General features: G+C 39.2%; 1 protein-coding gene and 1 long non-coding RNA gene across 2 annotated transcripts; one reads left to right on the forward strand and one right to left on the reverse strand.

The window, feature by feature from the left end:
- Window positions 1-11,214: 11,214 nt before the first annotated feature.
- On the forward strand, window positions 11,215-12,447 carry LOC136282230 (uncharacterized). Its single transcript, XM_066169558.1, has one exon. It carries the CDS (start codon window positions 11,215-11,217, stop codon window positions 12,445-12,447), a length of 1,233 nt encoding a protein of 410 aa, XP_066025655.1.
- Window positions 12,448-15,314: 2,867 nt separating this feature from the next.
- LOC136282322 (uncharacterized) lies at window positions 15,315-18,224 on the reverse strand. The gene is made up of 2 exons (XR_010718198.1): window positions 17,575-18,224; window positions 15,315-17,009 (listed from the first exon to the last, which is right to left on the reverse strand). It is a non-coding gene; the product is annotated as an uncharacterized lncRNA (long non-coding RNA).
- Between the last annotated feature and the right edge of the window lie 2,165 nt (window positions 18,225-20,389).

Raw genomic sequence — 20,389 nt, forward strand, 5'->3', positions numbered from 1 at the left:
GAGGGCTTTCAAGGAAACGAACAAATTGACGACATTTAGGAAAAACGATAGCGACCATTTCATTACATGGACAACCTAGTTCTGAGATTGGGGTGGGAAGAAGAGAAACCCTGGGAACGAGGTTGCGACATCAGTTCATAAATGGTTCCAGTATTAGCGAAACGTATCTCACCTTAAAAGGCTTAAGAGACAGCTACTGGAACAAAATCGGAATCGAGTGAGAACAAGAGTAACCTTTTTTTTCCATCTCAGAAGCACATTTCATTAACACACTTCATTATAATCAGTCGTCGTCGTTAACAATCCTAGAGGGTATACAGGACGGCGACAAAGATTTTTTCCCCATGCTCCCGACGAACTTTACAGCATGACTAAATGAAAGTTCTGTTAGAACAGTTAATTAACATTGGCTTAGCCACTCATCCCTCAACGCTGACATGCGCATTCCTCGCAAAGCGACTGCAGCTTTTCGATGTAGGGCTTGTTGCGCCCAACTGTTACATCTGAAAGGTCAACATCAAAAGAATTCCAAATGTCCTTTAATACAGCAATGGAAAAGTCACTCATCTTCTTCTGGAACGCCAGCTCACACGAATTGTAGGCATCGTAAACAATTGGGTGTTTAGGTGTTAGCTCACAGACAGCTTCACTGACAATCTCATCCAAACCAGCCTCAAGTGTAACAACTTCGATATCGCCTTGCTGCTCGTCATCCACAAGGGTTTTCTTCAAGGCAAGACGTGAAAAAAAAAACCTACTTTTTGGTTAGCGGTCAGGAATTCGTTACTCTTAAACAACACGTTGCCAGTCGAATCCTTGGCACACATCATTGATCGTGCAATCGCTGCTGGATCTGCCTTACTTCTCCTCTCCAATTCTAAACTTTGCAGTCAGATAGGATTTCTGGTTTTGGGTGACTCACCTGACTTAAGTGCTTAGCCCATTACCTGTCTGTTTGTGTCACTTACGGGCGAGCTGACTGCTCCGACAACCGGTACCAGCGTTGGCTGTCCCTCCAGGTGCTCTGCATACTCTAATGCAGCTTTGTCAAAAAGCGTCTCATGCTCTAGCGCACGTTGGTGTTTGCCACAGTCTAAGTGTTACATTATGTAGGAGTGCTTCAGGAATGACTTACTACATCCTTCTTCTGGGCATGTAAACAGTGCCTCGTTTGCTGTTGCAGGCTCTTCGTCGGTTTCCGTCTGGTCTCTGGTGGCATGGGTTTCACTTGGATGTGATGTGGTAGTCCGCCCTTTCTCGACGGAGGAGAAAGAGCTTGGGTGCGCCAGGAGTATACTACCATTGACGGCAGAATATCTGGTGGTGGGATCTCAGCCTTTGGAGCAGATATCAGTTTCCCAGGTACCACGCCGTATGCTCTCCATACACGGATTCCCTCTATGGTGAGCTCTATATTTGAGAGTTTATTCACACCATCAATTTTGCAAGTGACCATTGGAGGGTTTGTGATAGACTCGCAGCGGGTGACACTTACGGATGCCACTCCACCGGAAGAAAGAATAGCCTCAACCATCTGCGCGAGCTTCTCGATATCGATGCCAGAGTGTAAGTTAATGTGCATGTGTGACTTTGTTAAGACTGCCTTATGATCACTAGCTCCTTTTCCACACTAGGGATCTGAAAAATCCAATCGTTGGTAGACCCGCTATGGTAGCAGCCAGCGTTGTCTTGGCTGTAACTGACTGTCTTCAGATCTGGCATGATGGTCTTGAGTTGTTTGATAACGTCCGCCATGACTGCGAGGACCGCACATCTGTCTTGAGTGCACCTCTGGAAGATGTGAGCGAAGGTTAGCATTTGAAGACGTTCGCTAACCTCTCTGAGGGCTACGCTGATGTGCCAAGTAATGCCACGTTTGCAAAACCAACCGGTTTGGCTTTCTCGGTATTTTCTCGGCAAATATTTCATAGCCCAGTATAACTAGCACTGATGACTCTTCTAATGACTCGAGGATATCGATCCTTGCAGCATCTTGATTTGAGGAGCGTACTATGTGAGCCCTCCAGGCATAGATGTTTGTTATAACTTGCTTTACAGTAAACGAAAGTTCCTCCTTGACTTCGGGTAGCAGGTTATCTGTCTGGGTGATCATTGCTGATTCTATTTCGCTGATGAGTTGGTCGTTGCGATCACAAGTGTCGTCATGATGATGGCTGCGCTGAGCTTGAAAGGCAAGCTCCTTTGGGTCGCTCAACGCAAACAATCTGCAGTGATCGGCCACAGTAGAACCCTGACACGTGTGAACCTATAATACACACAAAACAAATTACACACGACAGTTCACCAGACCACAATGCAGTGCTCATACGTTTTGACGGGCCTGGGTGCCATGTAATTAATATACACGAAAAAAGTAGTCATTGCGAAACTCTGAAAAGTAATGGAAAGAAAAAGAAACAAATTTTCCAGCAATATTTGCGATCTAAAAGAAAATTACAGGACAACTTTTTATCTGACAAAAAAATTCAGCTAGGCTCAGATTGAAGCCTACCTCTCTCGTAAAAGGGTATTTTCGTTCACATGGGTGCATGAGCTTATTCGGTAGAGAAGCACCTTCTACAAACGTGTATTCCGCCTTTAGAACTGTTAACGTGTTTGATAACGTTATAGAATGAATATGAAGAACATTTGCCTTGTAATCTCTTTTGAGGTAACGCTTTCCAAGTCGAAGGCGACTCTGTATATCTTTCGTCCAGCCCATCATGCCTTTTCCCGCGTCTCCAAGTCTTTCTTCGACGTCGGATAAGTCTTCAAATGCCTGCGATCCTGCAGAACTAACGTAACCTAAGCTTGAAGTGACTTTCAAACAGAGGCGGGACAAACAGCAAGGATACGCAGAAGCGTACTTCGGCTCAAGGGCTTGAAAAATCCTGTCACAGTCGGCCAAATGCCTTTCAGGAATCATCACGTTTGATATCTTTATAGTTTCTTTGTTGCTAAGCGTTATGGATCTTTCTCCGAATTGTTATCAAGGCCTCACTCGTAAGGACTTTACTGGTCCACCTCTTCCATAATGAGGTAAGGCAATGGCGTTTGGCGTCCGTAAATCGATAGTTGGTCAGACAAGGAATATAACGAAGGAGTTTGGTAAAGCGCACCTTATCTGCCATGATGGAAAGTATTTGGCGACGCTTCTCCCAAGTGTCGAAAGCCTAGTAACATTGGGCAAGTGCCTCCATCAGCGTCACGTCCACGCTGTCTTCATCAGAGTCTTCACCACTGGAGATCTGGCGGCGCACCACATCTGAGGAACACAGTTGCTGGAACGAGGGGCTTGCCCCTTGTGGTGTTGTCTTTTAATACAGCAATCACACCTTTTCCAGCTTTCCGTGTGTAATAACGCTTAGTTCTATCATATTCTTTTGTTACTCATACCATTTGGTTCAAACAATGGCTTAACATCAGTTTAAAATGATAGCATTCTCTTTTTTAGCTACATGCATGTGAAGTATATTGCATACACCTTCAAAACAGGGGCATTGAAATTGAAAACTAACGGTTTTATATTCCTCTTTTTAACTCGTGAATTGATATGAAATCTAGATATGATGTGGAGAAGGCACTCGCCCACTCGCTCGCTCGCTCGCTCGATTGGTCGATCCCTGTAAAATTTTTTTCGTTTTTAGGCTTTTGAGTGCATTGATAGTTTTTGGCGAGTAATAAACAAACAAAATGGCAACCTTTGTTGCTAAGAATGGTGGTGCGGTGAAAAAGAAGCCAGTGATAATCTTAAAAGAGTTTTTTTTTTTTCGTTTTAGTTTCAACAAGCGGCACCGGCGACTGGCAGGCGTGCGAGGATTCACACTGAATTAAGAGAACAACCTTCGTTTTTCATAAAATTGCAATTTACAATTCTAGAACTTGAAAACAATCCGAAGACTCATTAAAAATATCACTTACTCCGAAGCGCTCGGAGTTTACAGGTGTTCAAAAGCTTTTTCTGTTATGGTGTGAGATTGGGGGCAAAATCGATCATTACATTTCGTATCGTGTGTTTTTCTGTGTGTAGCAACAAAAGGTGCCGGCGTCTGACGAAATTACAGGTTAACACGAAAGTCAAATAACACATAAACGATTTTCAGTGAATTTTTAAAGAACAATTTTCTTTTAAGTTTCAAGACAATTTGAAGATTCAAAATAAATATTACATACTAAAATGCGAAAATTATACACCACAAAACTGATAAACAGGCCTGAAATGAAATTCTATCTTGTTCTAGATTATGCATTGCCTAGCACGCGACCAAAATCTACCCAGGCGGAAATCCAAAATGAGGGTGGCAGTCTGTGCTTAGGTATCTCACTAAAAACTCGTTCCCGTTTGTCCCATATGATAGTGAGGGAATCATTAATGTTTTCATAAGGACAATATTGCCTTGATTTTCCAAGATTTACAATGATAGACAGAAAAATTTCACTTTTGACCCACATTTACTTCCAACATTTTCTTTTGAACCAGAAACAAAAATGATGTAAGTTTAAAACACATGACATCATCCACCCTTGTCAAATGTAATAGCATGATCATTTCAGTTGTAATGCCTTCTTATCCCAACATTACTTTGTTTCTTTGCTGCATTAGCGAACACTGAACTACTGCTCGTACTCTAAATATGAGAATCAACCACAAAATTCCCTAAACCAGATAACATTAAACATAATCCAAAAAATCATGTAAGTCAACTGTCAATTCACGAGTTTGCTCACAGAGCACTTTGATTTTTATTTCTTGTAATTTTGTACTTGCACGTAATATACTGTTATTACAGTTGAATTTCAATGTTAAACGTCAATAAATGCCTTCCTATAAAAACACCTGTTAGGCAATAGTTCCACATCCCTCCTCCTCTTATCGTACTATATTTAAAAGACGCCCGGGGCGTTAATTAGGTCGTTTACGCCCCATCTCTCTGACAATCAATATGTTATCTAAGTGCTGTTTAATATCGACCTGTGAAATGGCTTCCTTTTTAAAGGGTTCAGTTTATTACAGTTTTTGAAATTGCGGTATGAGTAAAATCCCAACATTTCAATTGCTCCTTGACAGTTTTATTGACGAACGCTCTAGAAAATATTTATAAACATCAGTTTAACCGGCGAAGCTAAACCAAAGAGTCGAAAATAATATCTTTGTACGAAAACGAAAAAATGAATACATAATTAGGCCTCTTGCCTAAAAGAAAGCGCCATCGATAAAATTTCATGAGATCAAACACTTTAATTATCTTTTTTATTATCTAAGAATTGTTTTCTGTTAAACAACGTTTTGAAGGATTTTAAATAGTGGATTTAACTATCTGTGAAGTCGTTCTTCACCACAGATGCACGTACTTGCAGAATTTCGAAAAGAACATTTATAAAAGTAGGAACCAATCAAAATGCGGGCATGACTCAGTGTATTATATGAATTATTATATCACATAATATAATCACATAATATATACAGGGGGTATGCATGCCGAGCCTTCGAGTGTTGATAATAATGCTTTCGGTTAATGTACAATTTCACCAGGAATTATTTTTTCGCTACAGGCAAAAAAATTTTGAAGTTAATAGCGATGAAAAGACTTGTTTCATGCATAGGAGTGGTCACTTTTCTCAACAGAGTTAATTAGCCAATTAAGTAATTTGGGGCTGCCATTAGAGGAGCTGTCTTATTAATATTCTGCTGTTGATTTAATTTCACAAGGCTTGGATGCCTCTATTGTGGCTGGTTTAACATTTCCCTAAGATCTAATTAGTATTTCTCCCTACTGAGTGTCAAAAATTTCTAAGTAAATAAGTCGGGAGAATTTTTCATATCAAGATAATGCCGTTGAGCTTTTAAGCATATGTGTTCTTATAACCTTTTTACAAGTAACATATTGGAATCACAGAGAAAATTTGAATGGGTTACTACCATTTTGACAAGTATGGAACCTTGGTACGCGCGGGTTTCGCGCGCGCTGCGATTTCCACCATTAAGGATTAATCATAAATGCAGCAAGTATAGCAAGTGCGGCCAAACATTTTCATACCCCAGCAGACGGAACCAAGTGACAAACGAGATAGACCAAGCGATCAGTGCGTAAAATATTGACTGTGCACACATAAAACGTCGATGCGGGCAGGTATGATAAAATAATTCGAAGTGCCGCTACAATTATTATCATATCATTATCATATTATTAGCAACTTTTTTTTTTTTAATTCGCCTGGTATCTTCGTTAGATAACAGCTGCTGCGATTGTGGGTGGCATCTGTAATCCTGGGTTTCAAAGAACACAGCTGTGCCAATGTAGACAATGATAACTATGTGAAGGAGAAAGACAGAGGTGTTTATAGTACTAGCAATCACCACCTTTAAGTTTTTATTTTGATCTAACACCAAATTCTTGTAACTATTATACAAGAAAATGTGTAGTAGTTAGAGGGGAGAATTAGCAACTAGATCTTGGGAGTTCAAGGGTTAACAGCGCTCAATAGCAATCGCGCGTGAATATAACTGATGTGATTTCACTGTACCCCTCAAAAATGGCTCGAAACAGTTTTGTTGGAACAAATCCTACAACAGTCCCAGCGATCGTAACCTTTACATATACCCCGAAAATCTGCTTAATATATTTGTAGAGATACCATACCATTATTGCAGGATAACTGGTGTGTTGTCGTCATAAAATAGTTGCAACGAAATGAACTGAAATTCTGCGAAAAGAAAAGCTTTATTTTTAACTATTTGCCATATAACTCTGAAAATGAGTTCAAATAACGAATTGTTGATAGAGACGTGACACCGTGTGTCCATGTGACTCAAAATAAATTCAGAAGTTCCTTTTTAAACCCTGATTATAAAAGTTACGAGCACTGATCAATCACAACCATGTCAAGCAACAGAGGCCAAATGTTTCATGCAAATCTTGATCCTCAACAACTTTGATCGTTGTTGTTCTTCATACCGTTCCTTTTTTGACTGGCTGTTCAGTCCAGTCCATTCCATACTTTCGTCGGATGGAAAAGCGCGTGTCAAGAACTGACCTATGGCGCTCTTGATAACCAACTCCGGCGTTTGACTCATCATACGAACGGGTTTGCGGCCGGGAACTTCGTCCTCATTTTTGGCTGCGACTTTTGAGTACATCAAGAGGAATTCTCGAAACATGTTCACTTGAGCTAAGGTTTTGGCTTCGTCTCTCTTACGCACAATTTCGGGACATGACATCGCGGAGACTTTGCGCAAGATTTTTCGACTGGTTAAGTTTGGAACGTAACCCTTTGCGGTAGCTGGTCGAATGACTCTTGTCTCGTCCGTTTGCAGATCGACCTTGCGCCTTCTCAAAATTGGAGAGCTCAAGGTTCTCTGCGTCATTTGTGATACTGAACTTGTGCATGATCTTGCGGACGAAATACGCCTTGCAGATATTATTCCTTGCTCTTGGCGTGAGATTTTTCGAGAGCGTGTTCGATTTTGTCTTGAAGTTATTGGACCTTGGCATCTATCTACGCCCGAGGCAAACGTTGCTGCGCTCATTACTGTCTCTTGATTTACGGAAACTTTACGAGGAGTCGCCGATTTCACACTTTGGATTTCGCTGTTGTCCCCGACCTCTGCAACACTTACGCTTTCAGGTACTTGTCCTTCTTCGTATTTGTCAGCTCTCTCTTCAAGCGACTCGCCTATTTTGGGTTCAACATTAACCATTTCGTATCCTGATTCAGACTTGACAAATCTAACACTACTTTTTCTTCTTTTAATGATATTTTGTAGTGACTCTTTTAACTGTGGATCAGTAAATTGATTCAATACTTCCTTTTCATCGCACGAAATCTCTTCGGGAAGCATTTTTCGCTCGCCGACTCCACTATTTTCTGGATCTGAGCAAGTACTTAGAAATATCTCTTCTTTGCAGTTGGACATTTCGAATTCTATATTTGATCTACGCTCGCTGTCACTTTGTTCTCTTGAGCTTAAGTTTTCTGATACGTAAGCTTTCGACTGAGAATTCTTTCTGATAGTCATGTCGGAATTATCCTTACAACTGTTATCAATTGAAATAAGCGGAGTGGAAGTGGTCGTGTATCGGCTATAAACACTGGGCTTATTTTTTTGTGGGTGATTCAGCGTTGTGTGTTTTTTAGTGTTTAATGGAGTCTCTCGCGGTTCCTTCCTACAGTACTTTTTGTCTCTGTCAATTCTCTTGCTTCCTACTCCAGATACAACACTCGAAATTTTACCCGCAGAACATCCAAGCCTTCCTGCATCTGGTTTCTTTGACGTTAATTGACTATTCCTGTCACCAGTCTTGTGGCCTTCGATTTTCAACTGGCTTTGCAAACTTTTGCGCATAAAATTCATTTCATGAATTACTCCATGAGGGTCCTTTTTCGCTCCTGATGAAAAGACGTTATGTCTGTTTCCAACCTGGTTTAATGCCTCCAAAATGGCCGCTTTCTTCGCGGTGTTTGCAATCATCTTTTCACGGGCTAAGTTTAATCTGTCCACAACATTTCCCAATGTAATATTTTCATCCTGCAATTTACACTTTAAAGTGTTGGCAGGCCTTGGCTTCGTTTCCTTACCGTGTGATGTCATGATTTCCAGGAATTGAAATGGTTGAAGAGATTCTTTCGTAAACAGGACTGTTATTTGGAAATATTTATCATTGCCGTCTCGAGACTGAGTGTTAACTCTTTACTTTTCAAATTGTGTCAACCAACATTGATCTCAATCGATAAGTTCAGGTGTTGTAATTGAATGGTTTTTCTTTGTTGTCAGCTTTTACGTCGGTTGCTATACGCTTTGGAAAGGCATAGCAACTAATCTACATCAGCGCTGCAATTATCAAAACGCTTCCTTTTCAAACCAACGTAAATTCCTGACTCGAAAAACCGGATCTTAATCAAAGCTGCACGATTTCCCAGTCGTTACGTCTACGATAAATATTCAATGGCGAAGGAGTTGATGTAAAATTAGCTTCGCCCTTAAAGTGTTTCATCTAATTGAAGCTCATTTGCACTGTTTTTCTCTCGAACCGAAGATTAAGTCATTCAATTGTTCAGACATCGGACGGTTGTTTTCGTCTTTAATGCCTTTGTTATATATTTGCATTATTGGACAATGTGATTTTAGCATCGACGCCTTGAATGCTTTGTTTTCGCCCCAATTCTGGTTGAAAAGCTATTTACAGATGTTGAAACTTAGCATTGTTATAAACAGTTTTTATATACGCACTTGATCTTGCTTTTGAAAGTCTGTTTGAGAAGCTACTTTGCCTGCACTCATGGTTTGTGAAAATGCACGAGATTTTGACTGAATACGGCCCAAAGAAATTGCTTTTGACAAGTTTTTTGAAAAGTGATTTACAAGGTGTAACCGTTAAATAAACAATCGCAGTAATGACAACAACAAAGATGTCTTCGTCAGAGCAAATGGACTGACTTATTAATTTTCTTTTCAGTGACGTATGCCGATAAAAGTCGAAATAGCTCAGCAGTTTTCAAAATGGAGACTCTCCCGATTACTCCGTAAACTTTTTCAAAGTTAATCAGTTCATATTTTCTCTATGCCCTCTCAATTGATAATAATAATAACACAGTCTATGTTCTCGGGTCCTTATATGTTTTGGGCCCTTCTTAGAGCTCATTTTAACCTCCGCCTAACGGCTCGGGGTATGATGACTCTGTGTCGGGAGGGTACACTCAAAACATGTTTATGCCCGCGAGCATAAACTCTCTCGTTTTATTACCTATAATTATAAATACCATAAATATTACCTTCGAGGACTAGTTGTTTACGATATTGAAATGATGAGCTCCTCGGATTTTGGTCCGAATTTTCATTAAGCTCTCTTCTATTTGAAGAAATGCGGTACTTGTCGTTAGAACGATGCTCTGGACTTTTCATAAACTTGGATTTTAGAGCAGAACTGATCAAACCACGAAGCACGATTAACTTTTTATCGGAAAGCTTTGGTCACGATAAATTTTCACTACATGTGATTGATCTAGCTCTTTGCCACACATGGCAAAGCATCCGAACGGCAATCAGGAGGCTTGGGTTCGAATCGTCAATCGGGTTACTTTCATTTCGTTTCGTCACAAATGAATTTACATCTCTCCTCACGGCCAAGTCGTGTTCCTTGTTTAATGAGCGGACACTCGTGGCTGACAATTTTGTCTCCTTTATCCAGAAGTTTCAATAACTTTTTCCATAGGCGGCTACCGGTTTTGTTATAGGCGGCGGTGCAATCAGGCGAAACCCAAACACGGTACTGAGAGGCCTTACAGTCGGCGGTAGATTGCTAGTAAAGCTGGTGTTTCCTACTTTAATAACCCTTCGTTGGCCCTTTGTCCAACGAAGGGCCAAAGCTAGAAATGTCAGATTTGTAAACTCTTATAGTGGCAAATTTACATTATCAACTCAGTTGAGAGAACTAAATTATATTGCAATCACCGACACAGCACCACAGTTTCTTTAGAAACTTACCCCTTTATCTAGTAATGGCGTAGCTCACCATAGAGTTATCTATAGCACAGTGGCAGAGCATTGGGGTGCCAAGGCCGAAGATTAAGGTTCAATTCCACGTGAGAAACTCGGAAATTTTCTTGTCTCAGGTCCGTGTCAAAAACAGTTTTAGCTTTCTCTTTTCGAAGATCGCGCTTAGAATTTTTCAATCTTTCTTATCCCAGTTTTCAACAGATTTGGCCAAAATAGGTTCGAAAAGATCTTAGGACGCAATCAACCGCAATGACCAGCTTGCAAATTGTAAATAAACTGAGAAGTTTAAAGTTGTGGTTAAGTGTTTTGAAATGCCAACTTTTCCCTTTGTAAGAAACTGCCTCTTATTTACCCGTTACCTCGCTTGAGAACTAATGAATTGCTTCCGTTCTGTACAAGGCACTTTATTAACTGTCCAAGCCCTTTTGTTCGGAGAGCTTTGTACAAACAATAGTCGAAAAATCTCCAGAGTGATGCGTGTCAAGTTATGCAAACACGACTCACCATGTGTTTGTTTTCCGTCTGTCGTAGTAACGAGGAGTAAACAGTTTTTTACAATTTAGCAGTGGTTTTTAGAACTGGAGGAATATAGCTAACCTCAGTTTCTTCCTAAATTAAGGAATCTTTTGATCTAAGCTCGGTTGGAGTGGAAACTTTTCAAGATTCGTGTTACAGGCGTGTTTTAATTAATTGTTATTTCGCGTAGTTTGGTTTAAAAAATGTCATTTGACTTGCCGCAGTTTCAGCAAACTTTTGGGGAACAAGTGCGTGAAATGCGAGAGCCCAGTGAATGGATGGATCTTAAAAGCCGAGTTGAAGAGGAGAAATTCCGAAAATTAAGCGCCGACTTGGAAAGAAGACGAGTTCGAAGGTCTGTCTATTATGCCGAGGAAGAGAAAAGAGTTCTCAGGGAACTTGACAACTTACAGAGAGACCAATATCGATTTGAGCGCGAAAAACAACTCCGACTGAGGAATTCAATATCGTCCTTGTACGAAAAAGGGCATCCGGCGAACGGATCGCCAATAGAAGTTAATACTCAACTACCAATGGACCGAAAAGCATTTGGTGGGTCGGCGTCCCTTGCATTTGATCCTGCCGTTGAGAAGAAATCGCGATCTGCCAGAAAAGCAAGAAAAGAACATTCTGTGAGTTACAGCGCGACGGGAAAGGTATCAAAAAAATACTCATTGATCAACAGGTTTCCTTTTATCGAGGAAGGAGATGTACAGCAATTTTACAAGTCCTGCAAGTCTGCTGCGAAGATCGAGTGTCGGCGATGGGGAGAGGCTTGGTTTTATGCTAAAAATGAGCAAGAGGTATTTGTGGATAGCAGAAAACGATGGACTGCTGTTTTACTGAAATCCGAAAGAGAAAGAATGAAAATTTTAAGTAAAAAAGGTGCGGCATTGATGGATTCTGGGACAGGCGTAAAAACCCACTGTGTCGGTGATGAAACAAAAATTTATGGAGATACTGAGACGGAAAGCAATACTAAAAAAAGACAAGGAAGTGTACCTCCTAGTTTTAAAGCGAGGAAAGAACAAAGTTATGACAAGAATAGAAGCGTAGAAATCAAGGGAAACAAAACATTAAACTTTTATGAAGCTTTTAGTCTTCCACAAGCACACACGTTCAACACTGGAGAGAGTTCCGTTGACGAGACAACGCGAAACACAGACAAGTCGATCTCTGAGGATTGTCAAGAAGTTAGCATCAATTCGCTGCAACTGATTGCAGGGGAAAAAGTGGTAAAATGGGCGAAGAAAAGTCGAAGTGTTTCTTGTGAGGAGAATAGGAAAAAATTAAAGGAAACCTCAGTGATTCCGATGCCTGCTATTCACGAACTTGTTATAGAGGGAAAAAATTCAACTTCAGGAGAAAGTTCTAAAACCCTTCCCCGACGTAAACGAACCTTCTGTTTTTTGCCAAAGGTAACGAGGGAAACATGAAGTTTAAACTTCTTGAAAAAGGCGTTTGATTTTCCCGGTTATTTTATTTATCTTTGGCTAACAGGGGATTTTGAAAACTCTGAGATATTTCAGTGGTCTAACTGATAATTAAAAAACTTGACTGGCGTGTTTCGGGCGTACAAAGGAGTTATGACTGTATTCTTGGCTTTTATCTTTCTTTCGATTATTGATAGATACAGGTCAATTGATAGCTAACAGCAGCTCAAAATAAATGGGAAAATTTCCAAATATCTAAAAAGTTATCTGTGTGCGTCACAAAATTTAATGACATCGATTAAAATAAATATTTTTGTCGGAACTTACATAAGAAAGGGGTGGGTTTTAGTGCAAAGTTAATTGAAAAAAGTTTTTTCCCTAAGGTAATGTTTCTGTCAGTTTCGTGCTGGTTTGTTTGTTATTTATTTAGCGCTTTATTTCGCCAGTTCACTTACAGATGTAAACGAAGCGCATGTTAAGACACCTATTAACTTTCCATTCTTTTCAGTTTTCGGCTTCAAATTTTAATTAAAGATTTACATGCCTGGTTCGTAATGTATCTTGACGACGCACAGTTATTTTAATAGCTGAAATTAAGAGACGAAAATGGTACTTGAAATTCTGCAATTAGTTGTCGGAAGAAAAGAAACTGAATTGTTTAAAAGCACCTGCCACAGAGGGGGGCAAAAAAAGAAGAATAATCTACGTTTCCCAGTTCAAACTGAAGCAAGCTCCGAGTTTGCTAGAGAACTCGTTTGTGTACCGAGCTATAAACTTGGTTCCTGCTCATTTAGGGCATATAAATCGTGCAAACTGCTAGGATCACTGGCAGAGCACGCACCTGAAACTGAAATCGGAAAAACGTGGAATCTGTCTAAATCACACACCTGCCACTGAAATCGGTAAAACGTTGAATTTTGTCTAGAGCTTGCTAATATTTGGGTGTGCATATCATTAACAAGACCACGTTCAATTCAGCGAGCCAAGTGAGGCAGTGGTGCCATTCTAGACAAACTTTAAACTTTAAGGGAAAGGAAAGTAAGAATAAATACAAAACAAAACAATCGGCTACTGAAGTAACTGATTAAACGAAGAAGTGCGTCAAAATTCGTGTGTGAGTAATTTAGGCGGAATATGGTTCTTCTTTTCCACCTCACAAGGACATGAGCGTCGAATTTCTAGCATGCAGTCAGACCTACTCTCTTCTTCAATTAAACATTTTATTTGGCGAAGTAAGGTTCGAACCCTATTTCTCGATCAAATTTGCCGTGCCAAGTCTTAACTCAGGGATAAAATGACAAATATAGCTCACTTTTCTAACTGAGATTTTGACCAAATCTTACGTTGCCACAGCAAGAAGTTAAATTATTTTACTTTGCCTTGTTATAAATGAGTTTATGTATTTTCATTTGCAAAGTGCACAATGCAAGTGTTAAAAATCGATTGTAACCAATTTGAAAAAGGTTTAAATGGGCGTTTTCTATAAAGAAAGGTGAGGATTTAGGAAATTATCCTAACACATCACTCTCTTTAATTCAGCAAAAGGAAAACAAGACTTCAAATAATTTTTGCTTTCCATCAGGGATTGTTATGATAATTAGTTTTCTGCACTGGTGGCGCGATAAAAGTTTGTTTACGTCGATGACAGATTTCGGTGCATTAATTTTTTCCATATGCATGGCCTTGTTCCCTTAAGGCGGAATATGGCAATTATTTTATTTTGGTTCTATCTTTACACTTAATTTTTGGCAATTCTCCATGTGAAAAAGCCTTTTGGTTGTTGCCCTACCTTTGAACCAATCATTTAAATTAATGTTCCGAAACTCTGATATAAAAACAAATCTCAATTTATGTATTTTCTTCAGACTGTCATTTCTTTACCAGAGCACATATTGATGTATTCTTACTGTGCTTATGGCTCGTGTTCCTCACAGCTTTTATAGACTTAAGTGACGTTTGCGTTCAATTTGGCTTCGTCGAACGAGATTATGATCTGGAGGCTGTTCAGCTTGATATGAATATTTCGATAGGTGGTAACCTAAATTGGTCATTTGCCGTCGATGATTGATGTTAAGATAACAGAACAATGGGAAGGGAAAATGTTCATTGAAGCAGCTGTTCTTGCGGTTTGTTTCACGAACTGTTTCAACGACACTCTTTGCGGTGACTTTCTGCATCCACGTGTCCTTACACACATATCCGTGTCGATCCGTGGAACGTTCTGAATCAGCGTGAACGTGCGTTACTGGAAAAAGCGTTGAACGTAATACGAACCTCACACAATACAGGGAATGTTACGGTTTGTTTGATTATCGCCTAGGGCGGGTTGAATAAAGCATTCCGACCACAAACCAATCAGATTCTAGAAAGTGCGGAGAAAATGGGGAGGTCGCGAAATTCAAATACGTGCTATGAGTGGTACGAGATGTTAATGACAGTGTGAGTAGCGTTCTGAAAGCGCTCTACAAAGATTAGCTTTTTTTAATATTGTGAACGCATTGCAGCAAAAATGGACTACCGAGCTAATTGTTTAAGTATCTTTAACGTCAAGTGGTAAATTTTGAGTACACAGAAAATATATCAAATAAGAAAATTAAAGAGATTCTATGATCAGTTTTACCTGATAATAAGCTGAACTATTTCCTTTAAGATATTGGACTTTTCGAATTAAGTTTCTTATCAAAAATATCGCATTTTTGTTGAGCTTTTTGAATTATTTTACTTTGAAAACGTTGAAATTTCAAAATAGCCCGAGAATTTAAGCGTCATTCGTTTAAATATACCATGGTTTTAGCTTGAAGCATTTCAAAGGGGTTTGTTGTGATATTGTTGTGACTTGTTTGGATAAAAAACAAAATGAACCAAATACATTAAATATGATTTTTCATTTATTTTCATTTTAAGTTGCTTACGGGCGTATTTTTGCATTCATATACCTCTCTTATGAAATTTTCTGCAGCCCTTTTGTAAGTTTCTCATGTAAATATTTTAGTCCTCCCCGCTAAAGGAATATATTTAATACAAGTGGTAAAATGTAAGAAAAGTTTTTAATGGCGCACGCTGACTGCGTTGAAGCGCCGAGCTGGACCAGCTTACAGATTAAAGTTTCTGTCTCGCTTTCAATCTTTGTTGTTTCGCGGTTGTCATAATAATGAGAGGCATTAAATTGTTCTTCAGCGACAGGGGAGGTTGCAGTTCTTTCCTGCAGAGTTCCACCTTTGTCATGATTGTGAATTAATTTGTGATATCTCATCTAAAGCGGACCAAAGTGAAAAAGCTTATTTTTCTCAATATCCGCCAGAATGCCTACCGGCACAGGCGAAAGTATCCGCATTTGACTCCCCTTTTTAATTGTATCCTCTAGCAAGCCGAAACTGTCTCGAGTATCTCCTATAAACTTTATTTGCTTTGGAAATAACAAAAATAATTACGAACTGCGGGATATAGAGGTTGTACCCAGAAATTACAATTTTTTGAATCACGAGCGTTTGGTTTGTAAAACTTGTCACATCGAGAAAAAGATATCTTAGCTAATTGAAGACATGGTCCTTTTTTATGTATTGCCATCTCTGGCTCCGAAATATTTTAAGTTTAGCTTTAGAGACTATATTGATTCTTAAATGTACTAGCGAGACGGTTTTTCTGAACTTTTTTCGGCATCAGACTTGGCGTTAGTTCACTTTCCAATCCGAATCTGTGTCCTCCACTATGTCAATATATTCGCTTACTCATGATAGTTTGTCACCAGGTTAAAAGGAGGCAAAGTGAAACCAACCCTAAAATTATTCCGTTCGCATGGTGTCTGCTCCATGATTAAGAGAACCGCATTTTGCATCTTTTAATTGATGTAAGAAGCGTAGACTCGCTCTGCGTTTACCTTATCTTCGTCACTATCATAACATTCGCTTCGGCTACATGAAGTTCTGGATGCAAATTCTTGATCATTTTTAAAGTCATCTTCGTTTTCTAATGGAGTAGGATTTGTCGGTCTTTCCAAAGCGTCCTCAGTCGCCGAAAAAATCAACTCGTTACATTCCCCCGTGCTTCTCGAGCGGATGCGCGGGTTCGTTTCCGTGCTACTGCTACGACTCGGAGCTACACGTCCGTACGACGCGCGTGGCCTCTCGCGATCTCGAGGCCGAGCGATTTTTGGCGTGCTGTATATGTCTGGAACTTTTGGCTTGCCGCCGAGTGATGCAGGTTCCTCGAGCGCACGACATTCCTTTCCTTTCAAAAGCGTCGGCCTGCTCAGAACAATGTCGTCCCCCGGCCTGTGTTTTCGCTGGCTCCTGTGTGGGTCAAATTGATCCAAAGAATCCAGCATTTTGCCATTCAGTGGAGGGAGTCTTTTCAGCTTGTCACTGTTAATATTCAGAACCGGATTTGCTGGAGTTTTAAGCAGTCTTTCTTGCTCAATAATCAGCCTTAACACTGCAGTTGATTCTTCGTCATTAAATTTGCTCCGCGGTGGAATTCTACGATAGTTATCAGTTGTATTTTCCATCCTTCATCCGTTTTGTTTTATCACTCATTGCCAGTAAATTTTATTCATGTCGTTCTTTAGCCTGTGAAAGGAAAAATCTTTTTAATGTCAAGATGGTTGAAATATTGACAACCTTACGCCGGCAATTAACACTAATATTTTCTCGTGAAATAAAAAATAAGGAACTACTGAACCAATTTCCATATTTTCAAAATAAGTGTCAGTTAAAGATACCGAAGAACACAAAGTAAAAAACATGTTTTCTTCGTTCTGTGTAAAACTGTCTTATAGACTATAACCTTGCCATCATGTTTCTGTATGGCCCAAAGACAAGTTGAAAATGAAGGCAATTATAACCTCAGAAAATACCTGTCAAGTTAAGCTTATGCTTCTGAAGACGAAATTGGCGGATGAATTAAAAACGTGATGGTGACATTTCGAAGAGGATCTCGAGCACCGGTTTTATTAACACAAGAAATCCGCGGCTACGTGACCGAATTCGAGATGTGTAGTTTTAGTTGCTGTGAAAAGCGTCTCTTGAATGTTACATATCCTTGCTGGCGAATCGACTTTTGTGTGTCTATGGCAATTAGTTTTTCATTTACGCTGCATTCTTTGTCACGTTAATTAGGTGCAAAAAAACTCACCATGTTCAACGCTGTATGCTATTATGATCGAGACTGATCAACTTGACTCTGGATAGGATTCCCCTTTTACCATCATAAGCACTTACTGATAAAAGACGACATTTCTGCCGCTAGATATCATAATGGAATGACTCCTTCGATGTATGCGCTTCTTTAAGGGATCCCCGCAATGTTTTCAAAAACAAGCATACTGCGGACAGGTGCAGGAAAGGCGCCACACTATTTTTCTTACTTGTAACCATAGCGACAAAACAATGAGTCGCCGCTTTTTCCTCACAGAACTCAAAATTTGATCAAATTTTTAGCTTTTCGATAGCTGCAAAAGAGTTTTGTTACCACCATCGGGGGTGAAAATAAAGTGGGACCTGGCGCTGATTTGTACTGTTTTCGAGCGCTCAAAGGCAAGATACTTATGTGATGTGAGAGATTTGCAAAATTCAATTTCTCTCTTATGTCAAGTTTGTGTCAGCTATTGTAAACAACTTACGCAGCTACACAAATTTTGTATTTCTCGATTGATTGTTTGATGGTTAGTATAGCCTCTAACCATTAATTAAGTTCATGAAAGGGGTAAGGTAGTTGGAAAAGTAGATTTGAAAACCGTTAAGTTTAAAGGACAAGTTTCCCATGCATAGTTTTGTCATCTGGCATGTAATTTTCTGCTTCTTTAAAATCGCATCAACTAAAATCATATATTTTGGGAGCAATTACTGGATTACCATAAACGCTTTGTTTATCCTGAAGATTTTAAAATTTTTTAAATTCATTCCTTGTGTGAATTTCTGACGAGATTTCGCTTGAATAAAAATAGAACCTGCCGTGAAAGACTGAATTCTCAGAAAATGATCATGTTTCCGGAAAGAAATGCATTTGAGAAGGATCCAATTTCACTTTATGTCTGAATGGATTGTCTTTCCCTTCTGACAAGTTTCGCAAAAGTGGTAAATGTATATGTGTTTTAAAATAAAATTTGCTAAAAATTAGTTAAAAAAACCCCTGCTAAGGCACTTCCGTCACATAATTTTACCGTCGCGCTGTATGTTGAACAACTTTTCTGGAAGGTTCGAGGTTATTGCGAAATAGAACTTCTCCACAGGACATTGATATATTTCCCGTTGGCAAGGTTAAAAAAGAAAAGCAAAACAAACTAGTGGACTCCTTACCTTCAATAGACTGAGTAAATCAACAATTAGATGGAGCAGCGTGTTGGGAAAATTTTCATAACGTTCCGTCGCCAGCTTCGCAACTCCGCTGCTTCCACTTAAAAATTTCGGAAGACACTCCAAGAATCGGCGACTATTTTAATCTCGAATTGAAAGTTTAGTATGAATACTGTACAAAGGCTTTCCGGCACTATCTGATATCAAGGTCTGACTCCCGAGTTTGTATACGCACCTCTAGAAAGAGCCTCAGTTAAGCTGGATTGGCTTCGAACTACATCTACAGTCAAACAAAAACTATTTCATTGTTAGTTGTTTTGAAGTTTCTTTTGTTTCCACGGTATTAAGCGCTCAAGATTCAACTTCTTTTTGCCAATTTGATAGCTTACACGTAACTGAAGCGTTGGTTCTGGAAACTATTAAAAAAAGCGGAAAAGTGAGATATTCAAAGATTGCGTACATCGCCCCTGGGGTTGCTTTAGAGATCTGAATACATCCGTGAGGAGAATATACACAACATTACCAGCACTCATGAGCTAAAATGTTGTACGAGATAGAGTCGAGTTTGTAATTAAACTTTGGTCAACAACTTTTTTTTTTTACAAATTTTGGTCAATACGCCATTTTATCGCCTGCCAAGAAATACACAGAAAGGCGTTGAACTGAAGTACCTTCTGAAAGTTAAGTGTATCGTAGAATAAAGAAAATTAATTTGTTCACAAGAAGACCTGTTATCATAACTGCTGCAGGTTATTTTTTTCCCAATGTTCAAATTATTGGTTTTTGTCAAAGTTGCATAGATATAAAATATTTACAATAGTTTTTTTGAGATATCTTTTGGTAACTTTTCTGTTCTTTTAACATCGGGTAAGCCTTACCGCAGTCTTTCGTTTAATTTAGATTTTCAGATAGTTGCATGCCGCTTATTTAGTCTATCTTCAGGAAAAACATAGCTTTAGGCTAAGTTTTTCGATTGGAATCATTTAAGTGTACTTTCAAGGGTATTTAGATTGTCCAATCGTAATTCAAAGCACGAAAATCCCTGCTGAAAAATGGTGATATTTTTTTACTCTCACTCAGGATAAAATTCGCTGTCGGTCATTAAGTGGGAGCCTGCGGTTAATGAGTGAACGTGCGCGGTGCCCATATTTTTCTCTTGCTTAAATTTACAACTACGTTCGTTTGCAGAATGGATTATAACGAACAGCAGTGGCCGGCAGAATTTAGTTTGTTCCCCAAGAGGCCACCCATGCGCGGTGGTTACCACAAAATCAAAATAGTGATAGTGGCATAGACAAGGGGTGGATTGTTTTAAATTCTCTTTCAAACGGAAAATTTATGAATCTTTTCGTTTTAAATGTAAACCTAAGCCACTAATATTGAGTGAAATTTAAAAACAAGAAAGGTTATTTGAATAATAGACAATGAGTTTACATATCATGGAGGAAGGAACCAATTCATTTTCTTTTTTTTTTTTGAAGAGAAATCGCTTTTGAGATTTAACATTTGTTTGAAAAGAAAGAGAATACATTTGGTGAAACAATTACGTTTTTCTTAGTCCAGAGTTTAAATCGTATAAAGCGCAATAGCTAACTAGATATGTTTCCGTTGTTATAGAATGCAAATGTATACCTTATGGTATGCGTTGATGTCTG

This window comes from Pocillopora verrucosa, chromosome 7 (assembly GCF_036669915.1).
Source record: "Pocillopora verrucosa isolate sample1 chromosome 7, ASM3666991v2, whole genome shotgun sequence".
In the NCBI taxonomy this organism is placed as follows: domain Eukaryota; kingdom Metazoa; phylum Cnidaria; class Anthozoa; order Scleractinia; family Pocilloporidae; genus Pocillopora; species Pocillopora verrucosa.

What these genes read in the sequence shown, in the direction of transcription:
- LOC136282230 (XM_066169558.1), top strand. Translation starts at nt 11,215, where the DNA reads ATGTCATTTGACTTGCCGCAGTTTCAGCAAACTTTTGGGGAACAAGTG.